Source organism: Perognathus longimembris, chromosome 2, assembly GCF_023159225.1.
Source record: "Perognathus longimembris pacificus isolate PPM17 chromosome 2, ASM2315922v1, whole genome shotgun sequence".
NCBI lineage: Eukaryota > Metazoa > Chordata > Mammalia > Rodentia > Heteromyidae > Perognathus > Perognathus longimembris.
This window is the reverse complement of record NC_063162.1, coordinates 43,985,561-44,010,672: the sequence shown is the minus strand read 5'-3', so window position 1 is coordinate 44,010,672 and position 25,112 is coordinate 43,985,561. Positions and strand designations below refer to the sequence as shown.

Below are 25,112 nucleotides of genomic sequence, written 5' to 3'. Positions count from 1 at the left end.
CATGTTTCGTTAAATGATTTGGTATAGAAAATTTAAGTGGACTATGAAATATCAGTTGATGTATATTTGAGTATCAAAGAATGTTTCTGAGGAATTATGTTGTGATATGAAAAGTTCTTCCATGTAATTTTATATACTATAAACAAGTAAAAATAAAAATATGATTTGTTAGCCTTGTATGAGAAAACTACTTAAGATTCAGATCTAATTATTGTGTTTAGGGGGCTTTTTAAGATATAATTTTATTGTTATTATGAAGGTGTTGTACAGATTGGTTATCATTTTATAAGTCAAGTAATGAGTACAATTCTTTTTGAACAGTTGTCACCCTTCCATTGCTTTCTGCTTAAAGGATATTTTAGATTTTATTGTAAGCCTGACCAAACTAGGAAGTAGAAAATTACAGTCCTATCTTTAGAAATAGTGGTTTAGGCCAGAAGCCGGTGACTCATGCCTGGAATCCTAGCCACTCAGGAGATTGAGATCTGAGGATCACTGTTCAAAGCCAGCCTAGGCAGGAAAGTCTGTAAGACTCTTATCTCCAATTACCTACCAGAAAACCAGAAGTGGCACTGTAGCTCAAGTGGTAGACTGCTAGCCTTGAGCTCAGGGACAGCGCCCAAGCCCAGAGTTCAAGCCCCATGACTGATAATAAATAAATAAATTAAAAAAAAATAGTGGTTTAGGCCAGGTACCTGTAATCCTAGCTGCTCAGAAGTATGAGATCTGAGGACAAAGGTTTGAAGCTAGCCCAGCAGAAAAATCTGAGGATTCTATGTTTTATTTACAATTAACCAGCAACCAGATTTGGAGGTATGGCTTGAGTGGTTAAGCCACCAGCTTTGAACAAAAAAAAATGTTTTGTTTTTTTGCCAGTGCTGGGGCTTGAGACTCAGGGCCTGAGCACTGTCCCTGGCTTCCTTATACTCAAGGCTAGCACTCTCTACCTCTTGAGCCACAGTGCCACTTCTGGCTTTTTTTATTTATGTGGTGCTGAGGAATTGAACCCAGGGCTTCATGCATGGTTGGCAAGCACTCTACCACTAAGCCACATTCCTAGTCCTGAACAAAAAATCTAAGTGAGAGCATGAGCCCCTGTACTTAAACTCCCAGAGCTGGCAAATAACAAAAAGCAAGCAAAAAACAAACAAAACAAACCCCCAAAACCCTCAACATCAGCAACAAAAAAGATTTTATAGAATTGATGTGAATTTGTTTGTGTGTGTGTATATGTGGGTCCTAGGGCTTGAACTCAGGGCCAGGATGCTGTCTCTAAGCTATATTTGACTAAGGCTGGTGCTCTACCAACTGAGTCACAGCTCTACCTTTGTCTTTCTAGTGATTTATTGGAGATAAGAGTCTCATAGAATTTCCTGCCTGGGCTGGCTTCTAATGCCTATCCTTAGATCACAGCCTTCTGAGTATCTAGGATTACAGACATGCACTACTGGTGAACCACCTCTGATGTGATTTTTTTTTTTTTTTCATTTGTGGGGCTTGAACGCAGAGGCTAGGTACTGTCCCTGAGCTTTTATGCTCAAGGCTAGTGCTATACCACTTTGAGCCACAGTTCTATGTCCAGTTTTCTGGTGGTTAATTGGATACAAGAGTCTGTTGGACTTTACTGCCCAGACTGGTTTTGAACCATGATCCTCAGATCTCAGCCTCCTAGGTAGCTAGGATTATAGGTGTGAAGCACCAGTGCCCAGTTTCTGATATGATTTTTAAGACATTAGAAAACGAAATTGCAAGTAGTATTTCTGTATCAATTTTTGTTTTGCATAAAAGATTTTTGTCATATCTTGGTAAAAATTATGAGCTGGTTTCATTTTCAAAGTCTTTGTTTTAAAAAGAAATATGTATCTTTGTATGATTTTGTAAGTGTTCCAGCAAGTAGAAATACATGTGTTTCTAAAACTATTTTGTATATTTTCATTTCTGGACCACACTGTAGCTGACTATAAGCATTAAATCTTAAGATAATTTAAATATTTAAAATAAGTATCTCACTTCTGTTATCAATAAAGGGGAATAGCAAATATTTTTAAAGTAAAAATTTGCATTCTATGTTATAGAATTCATTGGATATTAAAATCAATTTTTATCCTTGTTATGATGCTGTTATTTGTTTATTTAGTGCCAGTCCTGAGACTTGAACTCAGGGCCTGGGCCACTGTCCCTAGCCTTTTTGTGCTCAAGAACAGCACTCTACCACTTGAGCCACAGCCCCACTTCCAGCTTTTTTGGCATTTAATTGGAGGAAAGAGTCTCACAGTCCTTCGTGCTTTGGCTGGCTTTGGACCATGATCCTCAGATCTTAACTCTCTGTAGCTAACTTATCTTAACTATCTGTAACTATGGTTACAGGCAGGAGCACTGGCACCCAGCTTATTTATTTATTTTTAAGGTAAATCCTTGTCATATAGTCCAGGGTGGCCTTGATTTCATTATGGAGCCTAAGCTGGCCTCATCATGAATCTCCTGCCTCAGCCTCCCCAGTGCTTGAATTATAGCATGTCACCAGGCCTGCCTGACTGGTTTCTTCAACTGTTTACATTATTGAAACACAAATACTCAAGGATTCAGAATGGAAAAAATAAAAATAATAATGACTATCTCTAATTTATTTCATATAGCTAACTCATAGGCTATCTTCCATTTGAAGATTGACATTTGTGTTTGTGATTTGATTTCCATTGCTCTTGTCCAGCTCTCCAGGGACAGTGGTCTAGTCTAGAGATTGATGAGTAAGGTTCCATCTGTTGCTGTCAGTAGTTGCCTGCATCGAGGTGGAGAGATTACTGGGTACATATAATCTTTCTCCATTCTCCACCATTTATGTGAGCATATTGTGTACTATGAATTGTGTCAGCTTATATTCTCATTTGGTTGCTCAGAAGCATCTAACACTGAGTATGTCTGTAACAGAGTTATGTACCACATGTTATGATAACTGTCTGCATACCTGTGCCCTTCACCTCTAACCCCCAACTCGTTTTTCCAAAGGCAGAGCCATGCTTCCATGCTTCCTCCTCAGCACAGGGTGTTATACCAAACACAACACAGGCTTGGGAATGGGAGCACCTGCCTCAAGAAGAAAGGCTCAGTCCTCATTCTGGAGATGTTAACTGCCAGTGAGGATAAAGTAAACATTGTTCAAGAAAATAACAGTTTAGGATTAAGATCTTTTCGGTTGTTTCACACAAATACCTTGCTGAAAATTTGCCAGTATGAGTGACAAATAGCGAAGATATTAGAGGCTTACAATAATACCTGACTACTTATTTAGCAGCCCTTTACTCAGATCAAGTCCTTTCTTTGAATAACAGACACTGAGAAATTAGTGATAAATAGAAACAGGCATGAATTTTCTGAGGATTTATTATATGCAATGTATTTTTTTTTTTGCCAGTTCTGGGGCTTGAACTCAGGGCCTGAGCACTGTCCCTGGCTTCTTTTTGCTCAAGGCTAGCACTCTACCATTTGAGCCACAATGCCACTTCCGGCTTTTTCTGTTTATATGGTACTGAGGAATTGAACCCAGGGCTTCACGTATACAAGGCCAGCACTTTACCACTAGGCCATATTCCCAGCCCATGTGCAATGTATTGTTATAAATTGTTTTCTGTTTGTTGACCATAAGCTTGAACTCAGGGTCTGGTGCTGTCCCTGAGTTCCTTTGCTTTAGACTAACACTGTACCACTTTGAGCCACAGTGCTTCTTGTGTTTGTCTCCCCTGCCCCGCTCTGTCCTGGGGCTTGAACTCTGGGCCTGGGCCTAAGCTTCTTTTGCTCAAGGTGAGCTCTTTACCACTTGAGCCACAGCATCACTTCTGGCTTTTTTGAGTAGTTTATTGGAGATAAGAGTCTCATGGAATTTCCTGCCCAGGCTGGCTTTGAATCATGATTGGCAGGTCTCAACCTCCTGAGTAGCTAGCCACCAGCACCATCCCTGTTTTAAATATTTTTGATACCTTAACTCAATTCTTACAATAATACTATGAGATACCTGCTGTTTAATATTCCTTTTTTTTTTTTTTTGGCCAGTCCTGGGCCTTGGACTCAGGGCCTGAGCACTGTCCCTGGCTTCCTTTTGCTCAAGGCTAGCACTCTGCCACTTGAGCCACAGCGCCACTTCTGGCCGTTTTCTGTATATGTGGTGCTGGGGAATCGAACCCAGGGCCTCATGTATACGAGGCAAGCACTCTTGCCACTAGGCCATATCCCCAGCCCTAATATTCCTTTTTTTACATATGGAGTTGCTGGGGTTCAGGGAGGTTAAATGGTAAGCAATGAATCTAGAGTTACAACTCAACTAGTATCAGTCTAGAGCTTAACACAGCAGCATCTTGTTGAAATAAAATTCTAATATGCCAATACATTTGAATAAAGCAACCTGCCTCATGCCATGTCAATGAACACAAGTCAATTCATAATTGATTATAGGAATATTCTTGGAAACTGCTTATGTGGAAGCAAGTAAGCAAGGGAGCTATTTCAGAAAGTCCAAGAAAGTGTTTTCTTGATATGCTATGTAATATCCTAAGTTAAGGTGTGGAAGATAGAAAGGAACCAATCATACAAAGAATTACAGAGGAATAATGGGTCACAGGGAGAGAAAAGCATATACAAAACCCCTGAAACAGGAAAAAGCTTGACTTCACATAGGAACTGCCAATGTGAAGGAAGCCTTGCCAGTAAAGGAAAAGCAACCAATGGGGTGGAGAAACAGACATAAGGCCACATTTGCAGGAATCTGTAGAATGAAGCAATGCCTTTCCCTCCCTCATTTTTCTTTCCCTACCCTAGTTCAGGTAAACATATATACAATATCCAGTGTACCAAAATCATATACAGAAACCACATGTGGTACGCCAAAGGAAATTCACCTAGTACATTAAATGTAACGACAACAATAAAACTCTCCTGTTTCCCTCTCTTGTAGTTCACCCCACTCAGCCTCATCTTATACAATCATATGCACACATAGCTGTTGAGCTACTGCGATCCTCTGTTAGGTCTATCCTAGACCTTTTTATGTTTGTTTGGCAATTGTTTGGTTTTAGATACACAATAATGCTTACATTTATCAAAGCATAAATCCATTACTTTACATACACAAGGAAACTACATTTTAAAAAGTATGCACTAGTGGTGTAGATTACAGGTGGCTCACACCTGTAATCCTAGCACTGAGGAGCCTGAAACAGGAAACTCTCCAGTTTCAGGCCAGTTTGAACTACACAATGAGACCTTGTGTCAAAAAAAAAATATTAGGAAAGTCCATGATACTCTTATTTCCAATTAACCACCAAAAAGCTGGAAGTGGAGCTGTGGTGCAAGTGGTAGAGTGTCAGTCTTTAGCACAAAAGCTGAGGGACAGCGCCCAGGCCCTGGTTCAAGTCATAGGACTGGCATGAATAGATAGACGGATGGACGGATGGATGGATGGATGGATAGATAGATATGTACTTAGACAGAGACAGCAAGATGAAGTGTGGAAAGAGCTGGTATGTAGCTCAATGGCAAAGCACTTGCCTAGCAAGTGTAACATCCTGAGTTCGATCCTTAGTATTAACAAAGACAAAAAAAATAGTTAAAAGTCTCCAAAGAGGTTGAAGGCGGGTGCTGCTAGTGTTGTAGATATACTTGTGATGCGATGGGGTTTCCAGCTGACAGTTTAAATTTTTGTTTTTCATTTAAAAAATAAAAAGGAAAGGATGTGGTCCAGGAAATTCAAGATTCCCAAAGCCAACGGGGTCACCTAATTTGAAGCATCTGCAAACAGTTTTTAGAGTGAAAACATGTGCTAGGCATGGGTTGAGGTGTCAGAAGAGAGAGGAGGGACAATTAAACACCCGCCAGACAGGAAAACTTACCTTCCAGCTACAGGCAGGCGACCCAGCCAAGCGACTGCGGGGCCAGGGCGGTCCGGGCGATGAGTTGCAGGTGATTGGCTGGGTGCCGGAGGGGCGGGCCGGCGCCGGTCACGTGGGACCACGGAGGGTCTGCGCAGGCGCCGCGGTGTTGCGCGGGCTCCTGCTTTTTCCCTGCACTTGGCGTTTTAGCCTCTGCCGGCCTGGTTCTCTGGACCTGACTTGGGTGGGAGACAGGTTGCCATTCCCAAGCCCGGCATGGAACAGCTGGACGAACTGGAGCTGTGGATGGAGAAGAATTTCGGGGAGGAGCCTGCACCGCCGACCGACCAGTGAGCGGAGCGGGACCCGGAGTGGGGAACCCGCGGGAGATTTGAATGGAAGGGACGGGAAAGTCCGCACTTCAGCCCGGGCTGGGCCCCGGGGCCCCTGGACAGCCTCCGGAGTCCGGGACAGGGTTTTCTTTGGGGGTCCCTCTCGTCCGGAGCGAGGCGACTCTTGCCCCACGGTTCAGTCTTTCCCTTGATTTTTGGCTCTTGCCAGGATTTAGGAGGGCCTGGGCTCCTGTTTTCCTAGGGAATCACAAGCGTTGGATGCTTTTCCGTGTTTAATTGGAAGAACTAGGCCCAGGGAGAACGCTTCAGGGGCCGCGTGGGTTTGGGGGTTTGGGAGTAACAATATCAGCTTGGTCGCTGTTTGAGACAAGGTCTTGCTAGGTAACCCAGCTGGCCTTGGACTCGCGATCCTCCTGCCTCAGTCTCCCAAGTGCAATTACAGCCATTACCCTTGGAGATCCCCTAAGGCATCACAGTAGTAGACTTTAGGAAATTTATGGTATCAGGCCAGCTGGGGGAATTCAGTAAAATGATTACAGAATAATAAAATGTACAGGCTGGTTACACATAACTATGAAGTAATGTGAAAGGTTTTCGAAGTTATAATTGGAGAAGGAATGTCTGGGTTTTTCAATTGGTCATTCAGTAAGTCCAGTAGGAGAGACATAGTAGTCCAAAGGCGTTTTTTTGTTTATTTAATTAGCTATACAAGGGGGGAGGGTTATTGTGATAGTTCTACCCAGAGCTATACAAGGGGGGAGGGTTATTGTGATAGTTCTACCCAGACATGTTTGGTTTGTTTGGATATGTGGGCAGGACCTCACACGTGCTGGACAATTGTACAACTGAACTATATCACTAGTACAAGAGGGTTTTTGTTGTTTTAAATTTGCAGTATTGAGGATAAAACATAGTTTTGTTTTTGTGCTGGTGCCAGGGCTTTCACTCAGAACTTCTTGCTCTTACTTGGCTTTCCTGCTCTTGACTTGAGCCATGCCTCTAGGCTGATTTTTTTTTTTTTTTTTTTTTTTTTTGGCAGTCCTGGGGCTTGGTCTCAGGGCCTGAGCACTGTCCCTGGCTTCTTCTTGCTCAAGGCTAGCACTCTGCCACTTGAGCCACAGCACCACTTCTGGCCATTTTCTGCATATGTGGTGCTGGGGAATTGAACCCAGGGCCTCATGTATAGGAGGCAAGCACTCTTGCCACTAGGCCATATCCCCAGCCCCTGATGTTTTGTTAATTGGAAAAGGAGCATCACAAATTTCTGCCCGGACTGGCTTTTAATCTTTTTCCTCTTGAGTAGATAGGATTACAAGTGTGAGCCACTTGGGGCTGGGAATATGGCCTAGTGGTAAAGTATACATGAAGCCACTGACTAAGTTTTGTTTAATGGAAAAATTTCCACTATATCTTTGCTTAGTTTTATTTATTTTGGCTAAAGGTCACCATGATGAGCTTTTCAGAAGAAAATGAGTGGTTTCTTACTTCATGGCTGTGCTAAAGTAGTTTTGTGTGTATATGCTTTAGATTTCAAAACAAGGTGGAATTGTCCTTTCCTAAAATGATTCTGACCAAAGGAATAGACAACCGATACCTGGTGTTAGCAGTGGATCTTGTACAGAAAGGAGGAGGGAACTATGAAAAGCACCTAATCATCACTGCTTCCCCATCACTGGAACACAGAGAAAAGTGTATCCTTAGGAATGACTGGTGAGTTTGTGTGACTCCATTACTGAAACCATCTTGTGCATGTGTGGTGCTTGGTGTTGAACCCAAAGCTTTGTGTGTTTGAGGCAAGTACTATTTCACTCAGCTATACCTCCACTTCCAGGGTGCCATCTTGAAACACATCAGATGGCTTTTATGGATGTTGCTATAATCCAATTGTTTACATGAACCTGGCTGACTACATGAAACTTGTGGCCATCACCCAACTTTTTTTTTTTTTTGGTCATCAGGCTTGAACTCAGGGCCTGGGTACTGTCCCTGAGCTCTTTTGCTCAAGGCTAGTGCTCTACTACTTTGAGCCACAGCTCCATTTCTATGGCCATTACTCAGCATCTCAAGCCTATTGTTCCTAAACATTGATGTTTCTTTTTTCTTAAGATTTTTATTGTCGGGCTGGGAATATGGCCTAGTGGCAAGAGTGCTTGCCTCGTATACATGAAGCCCTGGGTTTGATTCCCCAGCACCACATATATAGAAAATGGCCAGAAGTGGCGCTGTGGCTCAAGTGGCAGAGTGCTAGCCTTGAGCAAAAAGAAGCCAGGGACAGTGCTCAGGCCCTGAGTCTAAGGCCCAGAACTGGCCAAAAAAAAAAAAAAAAGATTTTTATTGTCATTTGAAAAATCATATATAGATCGAGCATCTTTTATCTCAAATGCTTGGGATCAGAAATGTTTTGGATTTTTGTTTTAGATTTTGTGATATTTGCACTATTTGCACTAACTTTGCTTCCTTGTCTAGGCTGTGAATTAGTTTGAACTAAATAGATGTCATATTTGTTAGACTGGGTTTGTCTTCATTGATCAAGGCTTAGAAAAGCTGTAGATGTTCATTAAGTCTTAAGAATGAGAGACTTAACCAATAAAACAACTCAATGCCCAGTTGAATCTATATATGATACTAGTAAAGCTTGGTGACTTTTTTGATTAATGTTACTGACATGAAGCAGTTTCCTTTCCAGACCTTACAGCAAACCCTTGAGTTATCTGAAGGTGTGTTTCATATAGAAAGGATTCAGATGATTGCAAACTAGTGTTTCTTTTGTGTTTGTGTATGTGTCCTACTACTAGAGCTTGAACTCCGGGCTTGGGTGCTGTCTCTGAGCTTTTTTTTGCTCAAGGCTAGCACTCTTAACATTTGAGCCACAGCTCCACTTCTGGCTTTTTTTTTTTGTAATTATAATTAATTGGAGATAACAGTCTCATGGATTTTTCTGCTCTGGCTGGCTTTGAAGCTCAACCCTCAGATTTCAGCCTCCTGAGTAGCTAGGATTATAGACGTGAGCCACCAGCCTTCCAGCTGGTGTTTTATTTTTTAAAAAGATCCAGAAATTTAGAGACATTGATTTCTTCTTCAGATAAAATGTCCCGTCCCCCCCTTTTTTTTTTGCCAGTCCAGGGGCTTGAACTTGGCCTGAGCACTGTTCCTGGCTTCTTTTTGCTCAAGGCTAGCACTCTACCACTTGAGCCACAGTGCCACTTCTGGCTTTTTCTATGTATGTGGTGCTGAGGAACTAAACCTAGGGCTTCATGCATGCGAGACAAGCACTCTACCACTAAGCCACATTCCCAGCCCCAGATAAAATACTTTTCTTCTCCCCCAGTACTGAGGTTTGACTCAGATCCTTGAGCTGGCTTTTTTGCTTTGCAATAACTTACTTTTAAAGCCTTCCTCATGTTTAAATGTGGGAACATAAATTATGCTTTGTTCTTTAAATTTGCTCTATTTTCAGGTGTTCTGTATCAGTAGAGCCAGGGGATATCATTCATTTGGAGGGAGACTGTGCATCTGATACTTGGATAATAGATGATGATTTTGGATATTTGATTCTATATCCAGACATGCTGATTTCTGGCACAAGTTTAGCCAGTAGTATTCGATGTATGAGAAGAGCTGTCTTGAGTGAAACTTTTAGGGTAAGTAATATTAACATCCAATGTTAATATAGGAACTTAAAGTTTATAGAGGCACACTCTGCCTTTTTTTTCTTCTGTGCTGGGGATTGAAACTAGGATCTCTCATATGTGAGGTACATACTCTACCACTGTGCAACATCCTTAGCCTCTTTTTTTTTTTTTGTACCGGTCCTGGGGCTTGAATGCAGGATTTGAGCACTGTCCTTGAGCTTTTTCTTTTTTTTCCCTCAAGGCTGGCACTGTGCCACTTGAGTCACAGTTCCACGTCTGGCTTTTTGGTGGTTAATGGTAGGTAAGAATCTCACAGACTTTCCTGTCTGGGCTGGCTTCGAATGGATGACCCTCAGATCTTACCCACTGGCATCTGGCCCACTTCTGGCTTTTTGCTGCTTACTTGAACATGGGTCTTTTGTACCTCTCTGCCTAGGCTAGCTCCAAATTTCTGTCCTCTAGGTGTCAGCTGTCTGAGTAGCTAGGATTGCAGGCACCAGTGAGCACCAGTGTCTTTTGGTAATTGTAAAGCATTAGTATTTTGTCATTTGTGTTATCAGTGCATTTTGACTATGATGGTTGAAAAATATGCAGTGTGTGTTATAAAATAAAATGCTGTATATGTCTTTGGTACACTGCATATTGTATATATGTCTACCTGATCTAGGGAAGGGAAAGAAAAACAAGGGTGTAAGATATCACAAGAAATGTACACACTGCCCTATTATGTAACTGTACCCCTTTTGCACAACACCTTGTCAACAAAATTTAATAAATAAATTTTAAAAAATGCTGTATGCTTTATTTTTGTAGGGCTCCAATTCAACCACTCGCCATATGCTGATTGGCACAGTCCTCCATGAAGTATTTCAAAAGGCAATTAATGATAGTTTTGCCCCCCCAAAACTGCAAGAAATTGCTTTTCAAACCATTCAGGAAGTAAGACATTTGAAGGAAATGTAAGTACTCATGAGAAGAACTGCAGGGACAATTTGTAAACAACCTTACTTGCCTAGCTTTTAGGTTTCTAGACTTAGACTTTTCAGGATAAGTTAGTGTACCCTAGAAAGCAGACTGCAAGCTGTGTGTCTCTGTGGCAACTCTGTAAAGAGTTCCTGAGATTACACAACAGGAATTCTGTGGCTAACAATATCTAAATATTCTGCACAGGTGCGGAATTCCTTAGGTGCAGATTCCTTAGAGAATGTGTACTGAACATTTTCTAGAAATAGTATGAGTTACTAAAAATTGTGTAGTCAGCTGGAAACAATTTGAAAATCTAATAAGTTACTTAAAGATTCTGGAAATGATGATGCTTATTTTTTTCTTTTTCTATACCAGTATATGGGGGCTTAAACTCAGGGCCCCTATGCTCTCCCTTAGCTTTTTTACTCCAGGCTGATACTCTGCCACTTGAGCCACAGCTCCTCATCTGGCTTTTTGCTTGATAATTGGAGATAACAGTTTCATGGAATTGCCTGCCCAGTTTGGTTTCAAACCACTAAACTTAGATAGATCTCAGCTTCCTGGATAGCTAGGATTACAGATATGAGCTGCTAGCACGCAGCTATCTTTATGTTTTTTGAGGTACTCATAGAAGTGGAATCATGTATTTGTCCTTTTATGACTAGTTTACTTCACTTAACATTATGGTTCATGTAGCACGTAACTTCACTGAGATTTAAGGTTCATCAATGTTGTAGCTTGTGTTAGAATTTCTTTTTCTTTTTTTCTTTTTTGCCAGTCCTGGGGCTTGAACTAAGGGTCTGAGCACTATCCCTGAGCTTCTTTTGCTCCAGGCTAGCATTCTACCACTTGAGCCACAGCGTCACTTCTGGCCTTTTCTATTTATGTGGTGCTGAGGAATTGAACCCAGGGCTTCATGCATGCTAGGCAAGCACTCTACTTCTAAGCCACATTCCCAGTCCCCTCATTTTCTTTTGAATGCTGGGCTCAAACCTAAACTCTTACACATGTTGAGTAAATGTTCTATCATTTTGTCCTTTTTTAATGCTGAACAGTATTCTTTTACATGTGTAACCACATTTTAATCCACTTTAGTCAGGGGACAATTGGATTGCTTATTAAGATATATTTTTTCCTTATTTGTTTCTCTTATTTATTCATTTATTTATTTACTACTGGGTCTTGAACTCAAGGCCTAAGAGCACTGTCCCTGAGGTTTTTGCTCAAGGCTAGTGTTCTACCTTTTGAGTTACCCTCTATTTCCTTATATTTATTTTTCTGTATTTAATATTTTATTTTGGCAGGTACCGCTTAAATCTAAAGCAGGATGAAATAATGCAAGATGTAGAGGAATATCTTCCTTCGTTTTCAAAATGGGCTGGAGATTTCATGCATAAGGATACTTCATCTGACTCTCCGCAGATGCAGCTCTCTCTGTAAGAAATATATTTTATTAAGTGTTTATATATTTTTTATCTATATCCCATTCTGGATGTTGAACAAAGGTTTTGTTTTGTTTTCTTTTTAACAACTGAGTTTAAAGAACCAGACATGAGCCTGGTACTGGTGGCTCACATCTGTAATCCTAGCTACTCAGGAGGCTGAGATCTGAGGATTGTGGTTTGAAGCCAGCCTGGGCGGGAAAGTTCATGAGACTCTTATCTCCACTAACCTACTCAGAAAAAAACCTGAAATGGCACTTTGGTTCAAGTGGTAGGGCACTATCCTTGAGGCTCAGGGACATTACCTGTGTTCAAACCTCAGGACTAGCCAAAAAAAAAAAAAGGAGTCAGACACCAGTGGGTAATGCCTGTGATCCTAGCTACTCAGGGGGTTGAGATCTGATGATCATGGCAGAAAAGTCTGATATTACCTGCAGAAAGCTGAGCTAGAATCGTGGCTCCAGCAGGCAACTGCTGGCTGAGTAAGAAAGCTGAGCTACAGTGCTAGGTCCTGAGATCAAGCCCTTGGTATCAGCAAGACAAACAAAAAAGGCTGAAGTATTACAATTAGCCTTTTTGTTTTTGGTTTTGGGTTGTTTTTTTTTTTTTTTTTTTGCCAGTCCTGGGGACTCAGGGACTGAGCACTGTTCCTGGCTTCTTTTTGCTCAAGGCTCGCTAGCACTCTACCTCTTGAGCTACAGCACCACTTCTGTTTATGTGGTGCTGAGGAATTGAATCCAAGGCTTCATGCATGCTAGGCAAGCACTCTACCACTAAGCCACATTCCCAGCTTTTTTTTTTCTATTATGAATTATGGTTCTTAGTATCAGTCCATGACAAAAAAGAATCTAAAGTACAGAAGGCTTTATTTTCATGTTAACTTCTGACATATTCTTTATCATTTTATGAATTCTGATTTTTTATATGTAGATTTGAAGAAAATAAAAGTCAATTTATAAATGTTTCTAGGTGACCCTAAATCTTTTTGATGTTGAAGATTGAGTGTGGGCCCTTGCTCATGCTGTGCATGTGCTCAACTACTGAGCTACAAGTGTTGCTCCCTGAAATTATCCCGTTAACATTTCCTGTGCAACTCTGTGCTCCTGTCACAGGACTGTGCACATATCGATGGTCATGTGGATTTGTGTGCATGTACATGTACTGTGCTTAGCTAGTTAACACTGGTAGCATTTAGCATTCTCAAAGTTCAAGAATGGCAATAGAAACAAATTTATAAATACTATATTTTTCTTCTCTTAATTATCCATCCAGCAACTATTTATTGAGTCCTTAATATGTGCCAAGTCATGTCCTTGGCTAGGTACTTGGATTATAATAGCAAACCCAAAATGAAACCAAAGCTCTTACTTCATGAAGTACACTGAACAAGTGAACTAGTGCTAGATGGTGATAAATTCAGTAAAACCAAGTGGATAAGGGAAGGAGAGTAATGGAGGTAGGCATATTATGTCTATCATGGCATTTGAACAGAACTTGAAAGAATTATAGAGAGCCACACATCTGTGTGCAGAGGGGATGTGGGCTCTGTGGCTAGCATCTTGTACATTATTTACAGTACCTTAGAGAGCCAGAGTGATGGTGGAGTGGAGTAAGGCTGGGGAGGGAGCAGGAGGAGTCTTCGTGGGGCCTCAGAAACCTGATAGGAAGTTCAATGCAATCCCCATCAAAATCCCAGCTACATTCTTCACTGAAATAGAGAAAGCAACCCATAAATTCATATGGAACAGCAAAAGACCTAGAATAGCCAAAGCAATTCTAGGCAAAAAAAGCAGTGCAGGAGGTATCACAATACCAGACTTCAAGCTCTACTATAGAGCCATCATAACAAAAACAGCCTGGTATTGGTATAAAAACAGACCTGAAGACCAATGGATTAGAATTGAAAATCTAGAAATAAAACCGCACTCTTACAGTCAGCTGATATTCGACAAAGGAGCTAAAGACATACAATGGAATAAACAGAGCCTCTTCAACTACTGGTGCTGGGAAAACTTGGCAGCCATATGCAGAAATCTCAAGGTAGACACTAGCCTATCACCATGTACCAAGATCAACTCAAAATGGATCAAGGACCTCAACATCAGACCTGAATCCTTGAAACTACTGAAGGACAGAGTAGGAAACGTTAGAACTTATAGGCACAGGAAGGAAATTCCTGAATAGAGTCAGTCCCAGGGGCACAACAGTTAGGGGAGAAACTGAACAAATGGGGACTACTACAAAATAAAAAGTTTCTGCACAGCTAAGGACATAGCCACCAAACTAGAAAGACAGCCAACCATATGGGAAAGGATCTTTACCAGCACAGCAACAGACAAAGGCCTAATATCTATCATCTACAGAGAACTCAAAAAACTAAGCCCCTCCAAGCCAAGTAAACCAATTAGGAAATGGGCAAAGGAGCTAAAGAGAGACTTCACAAGAGAAGAGATAAAAATGGCAAAGAAGGGGCTGGGGATATGGCCTAGTGGCGAGAGAGCTTGCCTTGTATACATGAGGCCCTGGGTTCGATTCCCCAGCACCACATATACAGAAAATGGCCAGAAGTGGCGCTGTGGCTCAAGTGGCAGAGCACTAGCCTTGAGCTAAAAGAAGCCAGGGACAGTGCTTAGGCCCTGAGTCCAAGGCCCAGGACTGGCCAAAAAAAAAAAAAAAAAAAAAAAAAAAAGGCAAAGAAACATATGAGGAAATGTTCAACATCCCTGGCAGTAAAGGAAATGCAAATAAAAACAACCCTGAGATACCACCTCACTCCAGTTAGAATGGCCTATACTCTGAACTCAGGCAACAACAAATGCTGGAGAGGGTGGGGGGAAAGAGGAACCCTTCTCCATTGTTGGTGGGAGTGCAAATTAGTACAACCACTTTGGAGAACAGTATGGAGGTTTCTCAAAAAGCTCAACATAAACATACCCTATGGCCCAGCTATACCACTCCTAGGCATCTATCAGGAACAACAGGTCCCAAGATATCAAAAAGACATTTGTACTTCCATGTTTATCGCGGCACAATTCACAATAGCCAAAATATGGCAACAACCCAGATGCCCCTTCAGAGATGAATAGATCCAAAAAATATGGTACCTATACACAATGGAATACTACATAGCAATTAGAAATGGTGAAATATTGTTATTCGCAGGGAAATGGTCAGAACTTGAACAAATAATGTTGAGCGAGACAAGCCTAGAACACAGAAAACAAAGGGGCATGATCTCCTTGATATATGACTGTTAAGGTGGGGGGAGGGGGAGCCAGTAGAGACCAGGTCTGCAAAACCAAAAACTTCTTGTCAAATGGTAGATCCCACAGGTTTGGGTCAGCGACCCTACATTATGTAACTAAAACCAAACAACTACTCAACATATAAAGGTCAAAAACAGACCTCTCAGTGGATCACAATAGCTCAAAAACTATGTATGTACGTTCATATAAGACTATTGTTGACATATTCTCTACTGTTGACATTACATTTAAAGCCCTAGGCAAATTTTCTTTGGCGTAGGCTACGTGGCTACTGTGTATGTTCTTGGTACACTGTGTATTGTATATATGTCTACCTAACCTAGGGAAGGGAAAGAAAAACAGGGTGTAAGATATCACAAGAAATGTACACACTGCCCTACTATGTAACTGTACCCCTTGTGCACAACACCTTGTCGAAATTTTTTGTTTAATTAATAAATAAATTATAAAAAGAAATTAATTACACAGAAAAAAAAGAAAGAAACCTGATAGGAATTTGACATCTAACTTCATTAGATAGGAAGCCTTCATAAGGGTTTGACCAGAGAGCAATCTTTTTTGTTTGTTTATTTCCAGTACTGCATTTGAAATGAGGGCTTTGTACTTGCTAGGCTAGCACTCTACCACTTGAGCTAGACTTCCAGTCCTGTTTTTTTTTCTTTTTTTCCTTCTGGTTATTTCTGAGATAGAGTCTAGCAAACTTTTCTGCCTTGGCTGACCTTGGACTTTAATTCTCTAGATCCCAGGCTCTTTTTTTTTTTTTTTTGCCAGTCCTGGGCCTTGGACTTAGGGCCTGAGCACTGTCTCTGGCTTCTTTTTGCTCAAGGCTAGCACCCCCTGCCACTTGAGCCACAGCGTCACTTCTGGCCGTTTTCCGTATATGTGGTGCTGGGAAATCGAACCCAGGGATTCATGTATATGGGGCAAGCACTCTTGCCACTAGGCCATATCCCCAGCCCGATCCCAGGCTCTTGCTTAGTTTAAGATTACAGGTGTGAGCCAGTAGCTCTAGGTATAAGGTATTTATTTGCCTTTTTTGTAACTGTTGGATTTTGGAATATTTTGAATTTTGGATTAAGTATGCTTAACCTGTATTCTCAATGGTACCTCAGTTCATGATGTTCATGACATTTTGTGATCTAAATAATTTATGTGAGTGTTGAGTATTTTTGTTTTGTTTTTTGCCAGTCTTGGGGCTTGAACTCTGTTCCTGAGCTCTTTTGCTCAAGGCTAGTGCTCACGTTGAGGCACAGTACCACTTCCAATTTTCTGGTGGTTAATTGGGGATAAGTGTTTCATGGACCTTCCTTCCCGGGCTGGCTTAGAATTAGGATCCTCAGATCTTGGCCTCCTGAATAGCTAGGATGATAGGTGGAAGCCACTGGCACCCGTCATTTTTTTCTTCTTCTGATTTTAATACTGTGAATCAGAAGTCTTTGGAATAGTCAATTCTTTTGGACCAGTTTGTCTGTGGGTCAAAGGACATACTACCTTTAATATGCAGTTATTGATTTTGCTACTATTTACTTGTGATTTGCTGTGAAATATTACTTAAGTGTTTTTTTCTTGGTTCCTATTCATTTAAGTCTTTATTGGTGGGAGGGGCTTGAACTCAGAGCCTGAGCAATGTCTGTGAGCTTTTTTGTTCAGGGCTAGTGCTCTACCACCTGAGCCACAGCTCCACTTCTGGAGTCTCACAGACTTTCCTGAATAGTCTTAACTTTGAACTCAGATCTCTGCCTCCTGAGTCGCTAGGATTCCAGGTAAAGCCACTGGTGTGCAGCTTCATTTTAGTTTAGTCTTTTAACAGCTTTCTGTAATATTAACAAAGTCAGGTTTTTTTTCTCCCTCCCTTCTCCCTCCACTCTTCCTCTTTTCTCCTGGTATCTCTTCCCTACCACTCCCTCCCCTGAGCATTGGTGTCTCACACCATAATTCTAGCTACTCAGGAGACTGAGATCTGAGGATCACACATCAAGCCACCTCAGGCAGGAAAGTCCACGAGACTGTCTTCAATAAACTACTCAGAAAAAGCCCAAAGTGGGGCAGTGGCTCAAATGGTACAGTGCTAGCTTTGAGCACAAAGAGTCTCAGGAATAGTGCACAGGCCTAGAGTGTAAGCCCCAGGACTGGCCAAAAAAAAAAAAAAAAAATCTGGCACAGAGGGCTTACATTTATAACAAGTTTGCCAGCTTTTCAAAGCTCCTGTTTTAGGGATCACTTTTTTTTTTTCTTCACAAGTCCTAGGGCTTGAACTCAGTGCCTGAGCACTGGCCCTGGCTTCTTTTTGCTCAAGGATAGCACTGCCACTTGAGCCATAGCACCACTTCTGGCCGTTTTCTATATATGTGGTGCTGGGAAATTGAACCCAGGGCTTCATGCATGCTAGGCAAGCACTCTACTACTAAGTCACATTCCCAGGCCTGGGACCTCTCTTATTTTAGAATCACTGCTGTAAATGTACAGTAGAGCCAGAAATGATAGTGGCCCTCTGTAGTCTCAGCATTTTGGATGAGGAAGCAGGAAGAATGCAATCTTGGGCCAGTCTGGGTTATATAGTGAATAGCAGGTGAGTCTGGGTTATATAGTGATCTAGGGACCCTGTGTCAACACAAACAGAAGGTATGTACACCCTTCCCCGCACCATATTCAGTGTGAAACAGGATCAACAGATGTAAAAAGAGCTTTTTGTCTAGTTAAGAGGTTTTGTGTTTTTGTGTTTTTTTTTTCAGTCCAAGTGATGGCAGTCACAGTAATTCAACTTGCAGCATTGAAGTAATGAACTCACTAGATATTGAAGAAAGCATTTGGTCCCCTAGGTTTGGCTTGAAGGGCAAGATTGATGTTACAGTTGGTGTGAAAATACATCGAGGGTGTAAAACTCAGTATAAGATAATGCCGCTGGAACTTAAAACTGGCAAAGAATCCAATTCTATTGAGCACCGCAGTCAGGTATTTATCTGAAGAAAACTAGATGCTTAATGTATTTAAACATGTAGCATGCTGTATATGTTTTGGTTCCATCCAGGTAATGTTTGAGTAGGAGTTTCATGTCTTTTTTTTTTTTTTTTTTTTGGCCAGTCCTGGGGCTTGGACTCAGGGCCTGAGCACTGTCCCTGGCTTCTTTTTGCTCAAGGCTAGCACTCTGCCACTTGAGCCACAGCGCCACTTCTGGCCGTTTTCTGTATATGTGGTGCTGGGGAATCGAACCGAGGGCCTCATATATAGGAGACAAGCACTCTTGCCACTAGGCCATACCCCGAGCCCCTCATGTCTTTTTTTAAAATTGTAATTCATCATGGTCTTCAAGTTGTTTTATTAATATGTATGTGCTGAACAGACAATTTTCTCTAGTAGAGTAATATAGCTGAATTTGTAAGTTAGTGATGCTATCTTAATGCTATTAAATGACCAGCCTAGCGGCTGGGGCTATGGCCTAGTGGCAAGAGAGCTTGCCTTGTATACATGAGGCCCTGGGTTCGATTCCCCAGCACCACATATACAGAAAACAGCCAGAAGTGGCGCTGTGGCTCAAGTGGCAGAGTGCTAGCCTTGAGCAAAAAGGAAGCCAGGGACAGTGCTCAGGTCCTGAGTCCAAGGCCCAGGACTGGCCAAAAAAAAAAAAAAAATGACCAGCCTAAATAAGTGCTGCTTCTGAAAGAAAATCCTTAATTATCTGTTTTTGTTTTTGTTTTGGTCGGTCTTGGGCCTTGAATTCAGGGCCTGCGCACTGTCCCTGGCTTCTTTTTGCTCAAGGCTAGTACTCTGCCACTTGAGCCACAGTGCCATCTCTGGCTGGTGGTGCTGAGGAATAGAACCCAGGGCTTCATGTGTATATGAGGCAAGCACTCTTGCCCCTAGGCCATATTCCTAGCCCAATCCTTAATTATCTGGTTAATTAGATATATGAATCTCTTGGATTTGCCTGCTTAGGCTGCCTTTGAACCTAGATCCTCAGATCTTAGCCTCCTGAGTGGCTAGGATTACAGGTGTGAGCCACTGGTGCCCACCTACTTTCTTGTTTTGTGGGTTTTTTTTTTTTGTTTGTTTGTTTTTGCCAGTCCTGGGCCTTGGACTCAGGGCCTGAGCACTATCCCTGGCTTCTTTTTGCTCAAGGACACTTGAGCCACAGCGCCACTTCTGGACGTTTTCTATATATGTGGTGCTGAGGAATCAAACCCAGGGCTTTATGTATAGGAGGCAAGCACTCTTGCCAGTAGGCCATATTCTCAGCCCCCCCCCCCCACCTACTTTCTTAACCAGCATTGAAAGTTTCACAAAGGCTTTTCCATTTGGGAATGAAAAGTAAAGTAAAGTTGCTTTTCACTTATCATTAGATTTTACAGATGTTGTAAGTAGATGGAAACATGGGTTTCTTCTGTTTCTGTCAACATGAGCCAAGTCTCTACTATGCCTTTTTCTTGGTTAATTGGACATGACGTGTCCTGGATTTTTCTGCCAAGGCTGCTTCAAACCACAATCCTTTACGTCTCAGACTTCTGAGTAGCTAACATTATAGGCACAAGCAATTGACCTCTGCTATCAGGCTCTTGCTCAAGCCAGGCAAGCACTCTACCACTGAGCCATAGCCAGCCCCAGCTTCTCTGCGTCCTTTATTGTCTAAGGACATGGAGAATCATGAACTGTTTGTGTAGATTACAGGTGAAATGGGATTTCTGGTGCCTTTACCAATGTGGCTTATGCTATTTTCAAAATGAAAATAGCTTAATTGACTTTTAGTTCTGGTTTTGTTTGGTTGGTTTTTTTGTGACAAGGTCTTACTATGTAGCCCACACTGACTTAGAATTTGATAGCCTGTTTATCTGCTTCAGCTCACAAACACTGGGATTACAGGTGTGAGCCACCACCCCAGTTTATCTTGATTGATTACCAGAAGGTCTGTTTGGTACCAGAAAGTATAGGGAAATAATAGAAAATTATAGTTTATTTTTAAATAAAGTGTTCAGTGTTTGTTTACTAACCTGTTTTGCACAGGTTGTTCTGTATACGCTGCTAAGCCAAGAGAGACGAGCAGATCCAGAGGCTGGTTTGCTTCTCTACCTCAAGACTGGGCAGATGTATCCCGTGCCTGCTAAGCATCTAGATAAAAGAGGTTGAGCTGGTTGCTTTGTTTTTCTTCTCTGAGGGTCCTCTGTCTAACTTTTGGCAGTACAGTTTTGTGTTTTGCCAGTCCTGGGGCTTGGACTCAGGGCCTGAGCACTGTTCCTGGCTTCTTCCCGCTCAAGGCCAGCACTCTGCCACTTGAGCCACAGCGCCACTTCTGGCCGTTTTCTGTATATGTGGTGCTGGGGAATTGAACCCAGGGCCTCATGTATATGAGGCAAGCACTCTTGCCACTAGGCCATATCCCCAGCCCTTGGCAGTATAGTTTTAAACCTGACAGCTTACTATTCTTGCTCGGCATACTATAAATTGTCATTTGTACTTGTAGGGTTTTTTTTTTTTTTTTTCCATTCCTGAGGCTTTGACTCAGGGCCTGAGCACTGTCCCTGGCTTCTTTTTGTTCAAGGCTAGCACTCTACCACTTGAGCCACAGCGCCACTTCCCACTTTTTCTGTTTATGTGGTGCTGAGGATTTGAACCCAGGGTTTCATGCATGCTAGGCAAGCGCTCTACCACTAAGTCCCATTCCCAGCCCTGTACTTGTATTTTTTAAAAGGAATTTTAACAATATACTCCACTATTGAAAACATCTTTATTATTATTTTTTCCTTTTGTGGTGCTGATACTGTTGTTTGAACTCAGGGACTCAAGCTTACTAGGCAGGCCATCTGTTACTTGAGCCATGCCTCCTCTTCTCCCACCCCATCATCACCCTTTAACATTTTGATTATACAAAACTTTATTTTTAATTTACTGTCTTATATTAGACATATTCTCAATAGCTCTATATTGTCATCCTTCAGCTAATTAAACATCAGCATCACAGTCCTTTATTGTTTCAAGAAATTAGCAAGTGAAGAAAAATTTCAAGGAAGTGTTCATAGTATAACCTGTAGTAGCTGTTGTAACTTGGTGGGAAGTATAAATGAAGTTTGTTCCCTACTCTTCGTTTCTCCATCTGGAAGGTGTTATTGATAGAGAGGTAACGCTGTGATATCCTGTAAAGGTCTTTTAATGATCCACTTTCCTTGATAGAATTATTAAAGCTAAGAAACCAGATGGCGTTCTCCTTGCTGAACCGTGTCAGCATGGGTACTGGGCAGGAGAAGACACAGCTTGCTGCTCTGCCACCAATTATCGAGGACAAGAAAACCTGTGAATACTGTTCACAAACAAGCAACTGTGCTCTTTATAGCAGGTAAATACTCTCTTCCCAAAGCATATTTCAGATTGAATGTGAACTCAGCTCAGGAATTAAAACATTGGTGGCTGTTGTGGCATTAATGATTCCATATTGGTAATTTATGTTTTTGTGTATAGTATTTATACAATGAAGAGACTAGAAAGTAAAAAAGCACTCACTTTATTATGTTTTCTTTTGTGTGAATATGCCAGTGCTGGAGTATAAACTCTGTCTTTTAATGTTTTCCTTCAAGAGTGTATACTGGGGGCTGGGAATATGACCTAGTGGCAAGAGTGCTTGCCTTGTATACATGAAGCCCTGGGTTCATTTCCCTAGCACCACATATATAGAAAACGGCCAGAAGTGGCGCTGTGGCTCAAGTGGCAGAGTGCTAGCCTTGAGCAAAAAGAAGCCAGGGGGGCTGGGGATATGGCCTAGTGGCAAGAGCAATTGCCTCGTATACATGAAGCCCTCGGTTCGATTCCCCAATACCACATATACAGAAAATGGCCAGAAGTGGCACTGCAGCTCAAGTGGCAGAGTGCTAGCCTTGAGCAAAAAGAAGCCAGGGACGGTGCTCAGGCCCTGAGTCCAAGGCCCAGGACTTGGGGGGTGGGGGGGAAGAACGTATACTGAAGTTCAGTTGTTGTTTGGATGATAGTTACTGAAGGCACAATGATGGAGTATTGTATATTTCTTTTTTTTTTTTTGGCCAGTCCTGGGCCTTGGACTCAGGGCCTGAGCACTGTCCCTGGCTTCTTCCCGCTCAAGGCTAGCACTCTGCCACTTGAGCCACAGCGCCACTTCTGGCCGTTTTTTGTAGATGTGGTGCTGGGGAATCGAACCTAGGGCCTCGTGTATCCGAGGCAGGCACTCTTGCCACTAGGCTATATCCCCAGCCCTGTATATTTCTTATACATTCTGTTTTATAAAATGCTGATGGCTCATGCCTGTAATCCTAACTACTCAGGAGGCTGAGATCTGAGGATCACAGTTTAAAGCCAGCCCCAGCAGGAAGGTCTGTGAGACTCTTATCTCCAATAAACTACCCAGAAAGCGTCAGAAGTAGCATTGTGGCTCAAGTGGTAAACTGTTAGCCTTGAGCACAAAGAGGCTCAAGGATAGTGCCCAGGCCCTAAGTTTAAGCCCTAGGACTGGCAAGACAAAATAAAACAAACAAACAAAACTTAAATAAGTGATATTAATAGTGTGACATTTTGATATCATAAGAGAAAATGTGTTACATCTTGAAAGGTCTACATTCATTTTTTCCAAGTTTAAGAAAGACCAGTGGGGGGGCTGGGGATATGGCCTAGTGGCAAGAGAGCTTGTCTCGTATACATGAGGCCCTGGGTTCGATTCCCCAGCACCACATATACAGAAAACGGCCAGAAGTGGTGCTGTGGCTCAAGTGGCAGAGTGCTAGCCTTGAGCAAAAGGAAGCCAGGGACAGTGCTCAGGCCCTGAGTCCAAGGCCCAGGACTGGCCAAAAATAAAAAAATATAAAGATCAAGGAGTCTAAAAAAAAAAGAAAGACCAGTGGGTTTCAGTGTAGCAATGGACAAAAGGTCATTAGTATGGGTTCAGATTTCCATTGTAACTAACATTCAGGAAACAACTGCTGGTTGAATTTTGGTGAAATATCACATCACAATGATCAGAAGAAACTATTAAAATAGACAGTGTGACACTCTTGCTAAACTTTGTGCTTTGGAAAATATTGTTAGTGATAGTAACCTGTTTATTATTGCTATTTTAAAATGAAAGAATCAGGGGCTTGGGAATATGGCCTTGTGGTAAAGTGTTCGCCTCATATACATGAAGCCCTGGATTTGATTCCTCAGCACCACATATATAGAAAAAAGCCAGATGTGGCGCTGTGGCTCAAGAGGTAGAGTGCTAGCTTTGAGCAAAAAGAAGCCAGGGCAGTGCTCATACCCTGAGTCCAAGGCCCAGGACTGGGGGGGGGGGGGGGGGGGAACAGCATATACTGAAGTTCAGTTGTTGTTTGGATGATAGTTACTGAAGGCACAATGATGGCGTATTGTATATTTCTTATACATTCTGTTTTATAAAATGCTGGTGGCTCATGCCTGTAATCCTAGCTACTCAGGAGGCTGAGTTCTGAGGATCGCAGTTTGAAGCCAACCTGGGCAGGAAAGTCCACGAGACTCTTATCTTCAATTAATCACAGAAAAGCCAGAAGTGGCACTGTGGCTCAAGTGTTGAGTGCTAGCCTTGAGCAAAAGTAGCCCAGGGACACTGCTCAGGCCCAGAGTTCAAGCCCCAGGACTAGCAGAAAAGTAAAAAAAGCTACATGGCTTATTAGATTGTTGGAATGACTTTTAAGGAAAAATGCCTGTGGTTGAGTTGGGATAGTAATTATATATGTGTACTTACTTTAGAATAGCCAACCAGCAAAATGTTTTCTATATTCCTCTGACTTGGAGCTAGTGGGATGAACTGTAGGCCTTGTGTAATGTAAGAAACCCTCTCCTGCTGAGCCCTACCTCCTCTAACTTGCAACTTTGTGTTTAGAGCAGTTGAACAACAGGTAGAGAACAGTTCTGTCCCGATGCCCATGCTGTCCAAAATAAAAGAAGAGACCCAGCATCTGAAGCTTTCACACTTGGAGTATTTCAGCCTTTGGTGCCTAATGTTAACTCTGGAGTCACAATCAAAAGATAACAGAAAGAATCACCAAAATATCTGGTTATTGCCTGCTTCTGAAATGTAAGTAGTCTGTCCCATGCTGCATAATACTCATCATTTCCTCAGCTAGTATGGTGGCAATTGAGATTCATGACAAATAGGAGCTAGGGTATGGTCTCATTTATTCATGAAAACCTTCATGGCTGTCTGTGAGTTGTGTCTAAGCAGAGCATCATTTCTCTGTATGTTCTGTGCCACAATCCTAGCTTTCCATAGGTTACATATGCTAAAAATGAGTAGTAAAGTCTTTATTATCAATGTTATCAGTATAAACTTGAGGATATTTTAAGGTGAATTGTTACATATTGGTAGTGTTAGGAAAGTGGAGGAGAAAGGAAGGAAACAGGCCGGTCTCAGACTTCCACAGGGTGGGACTGTATTGAGGAACAGCAAGCTGCACAGCTTTCCCACAGGTTTGGAGACTGGGTTGGGGGGAGTCGGGTTGGAGTCTGAGCAAGGACAGAGGTTACTTGAGTTTAGTATGGGATGGGGGGAGTGACTATAGGTGTGGGCAGAGAATAGGTTACATATTCAAGCTTTTTTTTTTTTTTTCCCCAGTCCTGGGGCTTGAACTCA

The 25,112-nt window shown here is 42.0% G+C and overlaps 1 protein-coding gene across 1 annotated transcript in view; it reads left to right on the top strand.

Moving 5' to 3' along the window:
* Window positions 1–6,016: 6,016 nt before the first annotated feature.
* Window positions 6,017–25,112, top strand: part of Dna2 (DNA replication helicase/nuclease 2) — a 34,767-nt gene continuing 15,671 nt past the window's right edge. The window contains exons 1-9 of the mRNA XM_048338887.1: window positions 6,017–6,208; window positions 7,739–7,921; window positions 9,669–9,852; window positions 10,657–10,802; window positions 12,114–12,245; window positions 18,250–18,469; window positions 20,513–20,630; window positions 21,677–21,839; window positions 24,363–24,557. Of these exons, the coding sequence (XP_048194844.1) occupies window positions 6,135–6,208; window positions 7,739–7,921; window positions 9,669–9,852; window positions 10,657–10,802; window positions 12,114–12,245; window positions 18,250–18,469; window positions 20,513–20,630; window positions 21,677–21,839; window positions 24,363–24,557 (1,415 nt within the window). The 5' untranslated portion in view covers window positions 6,017–6,134. The remainder of the gene's footprint in view (window positions 6,209–7,738; window positions 7,922–9,668; window positions 9,853–10,656; window positions 10,803–12,113; window positions 12,246–18,249; window positions 18,470–20,512; window positions 20,631–21,676; window positions 21,840–24,362; window positions 24,558–25,112) is intronic.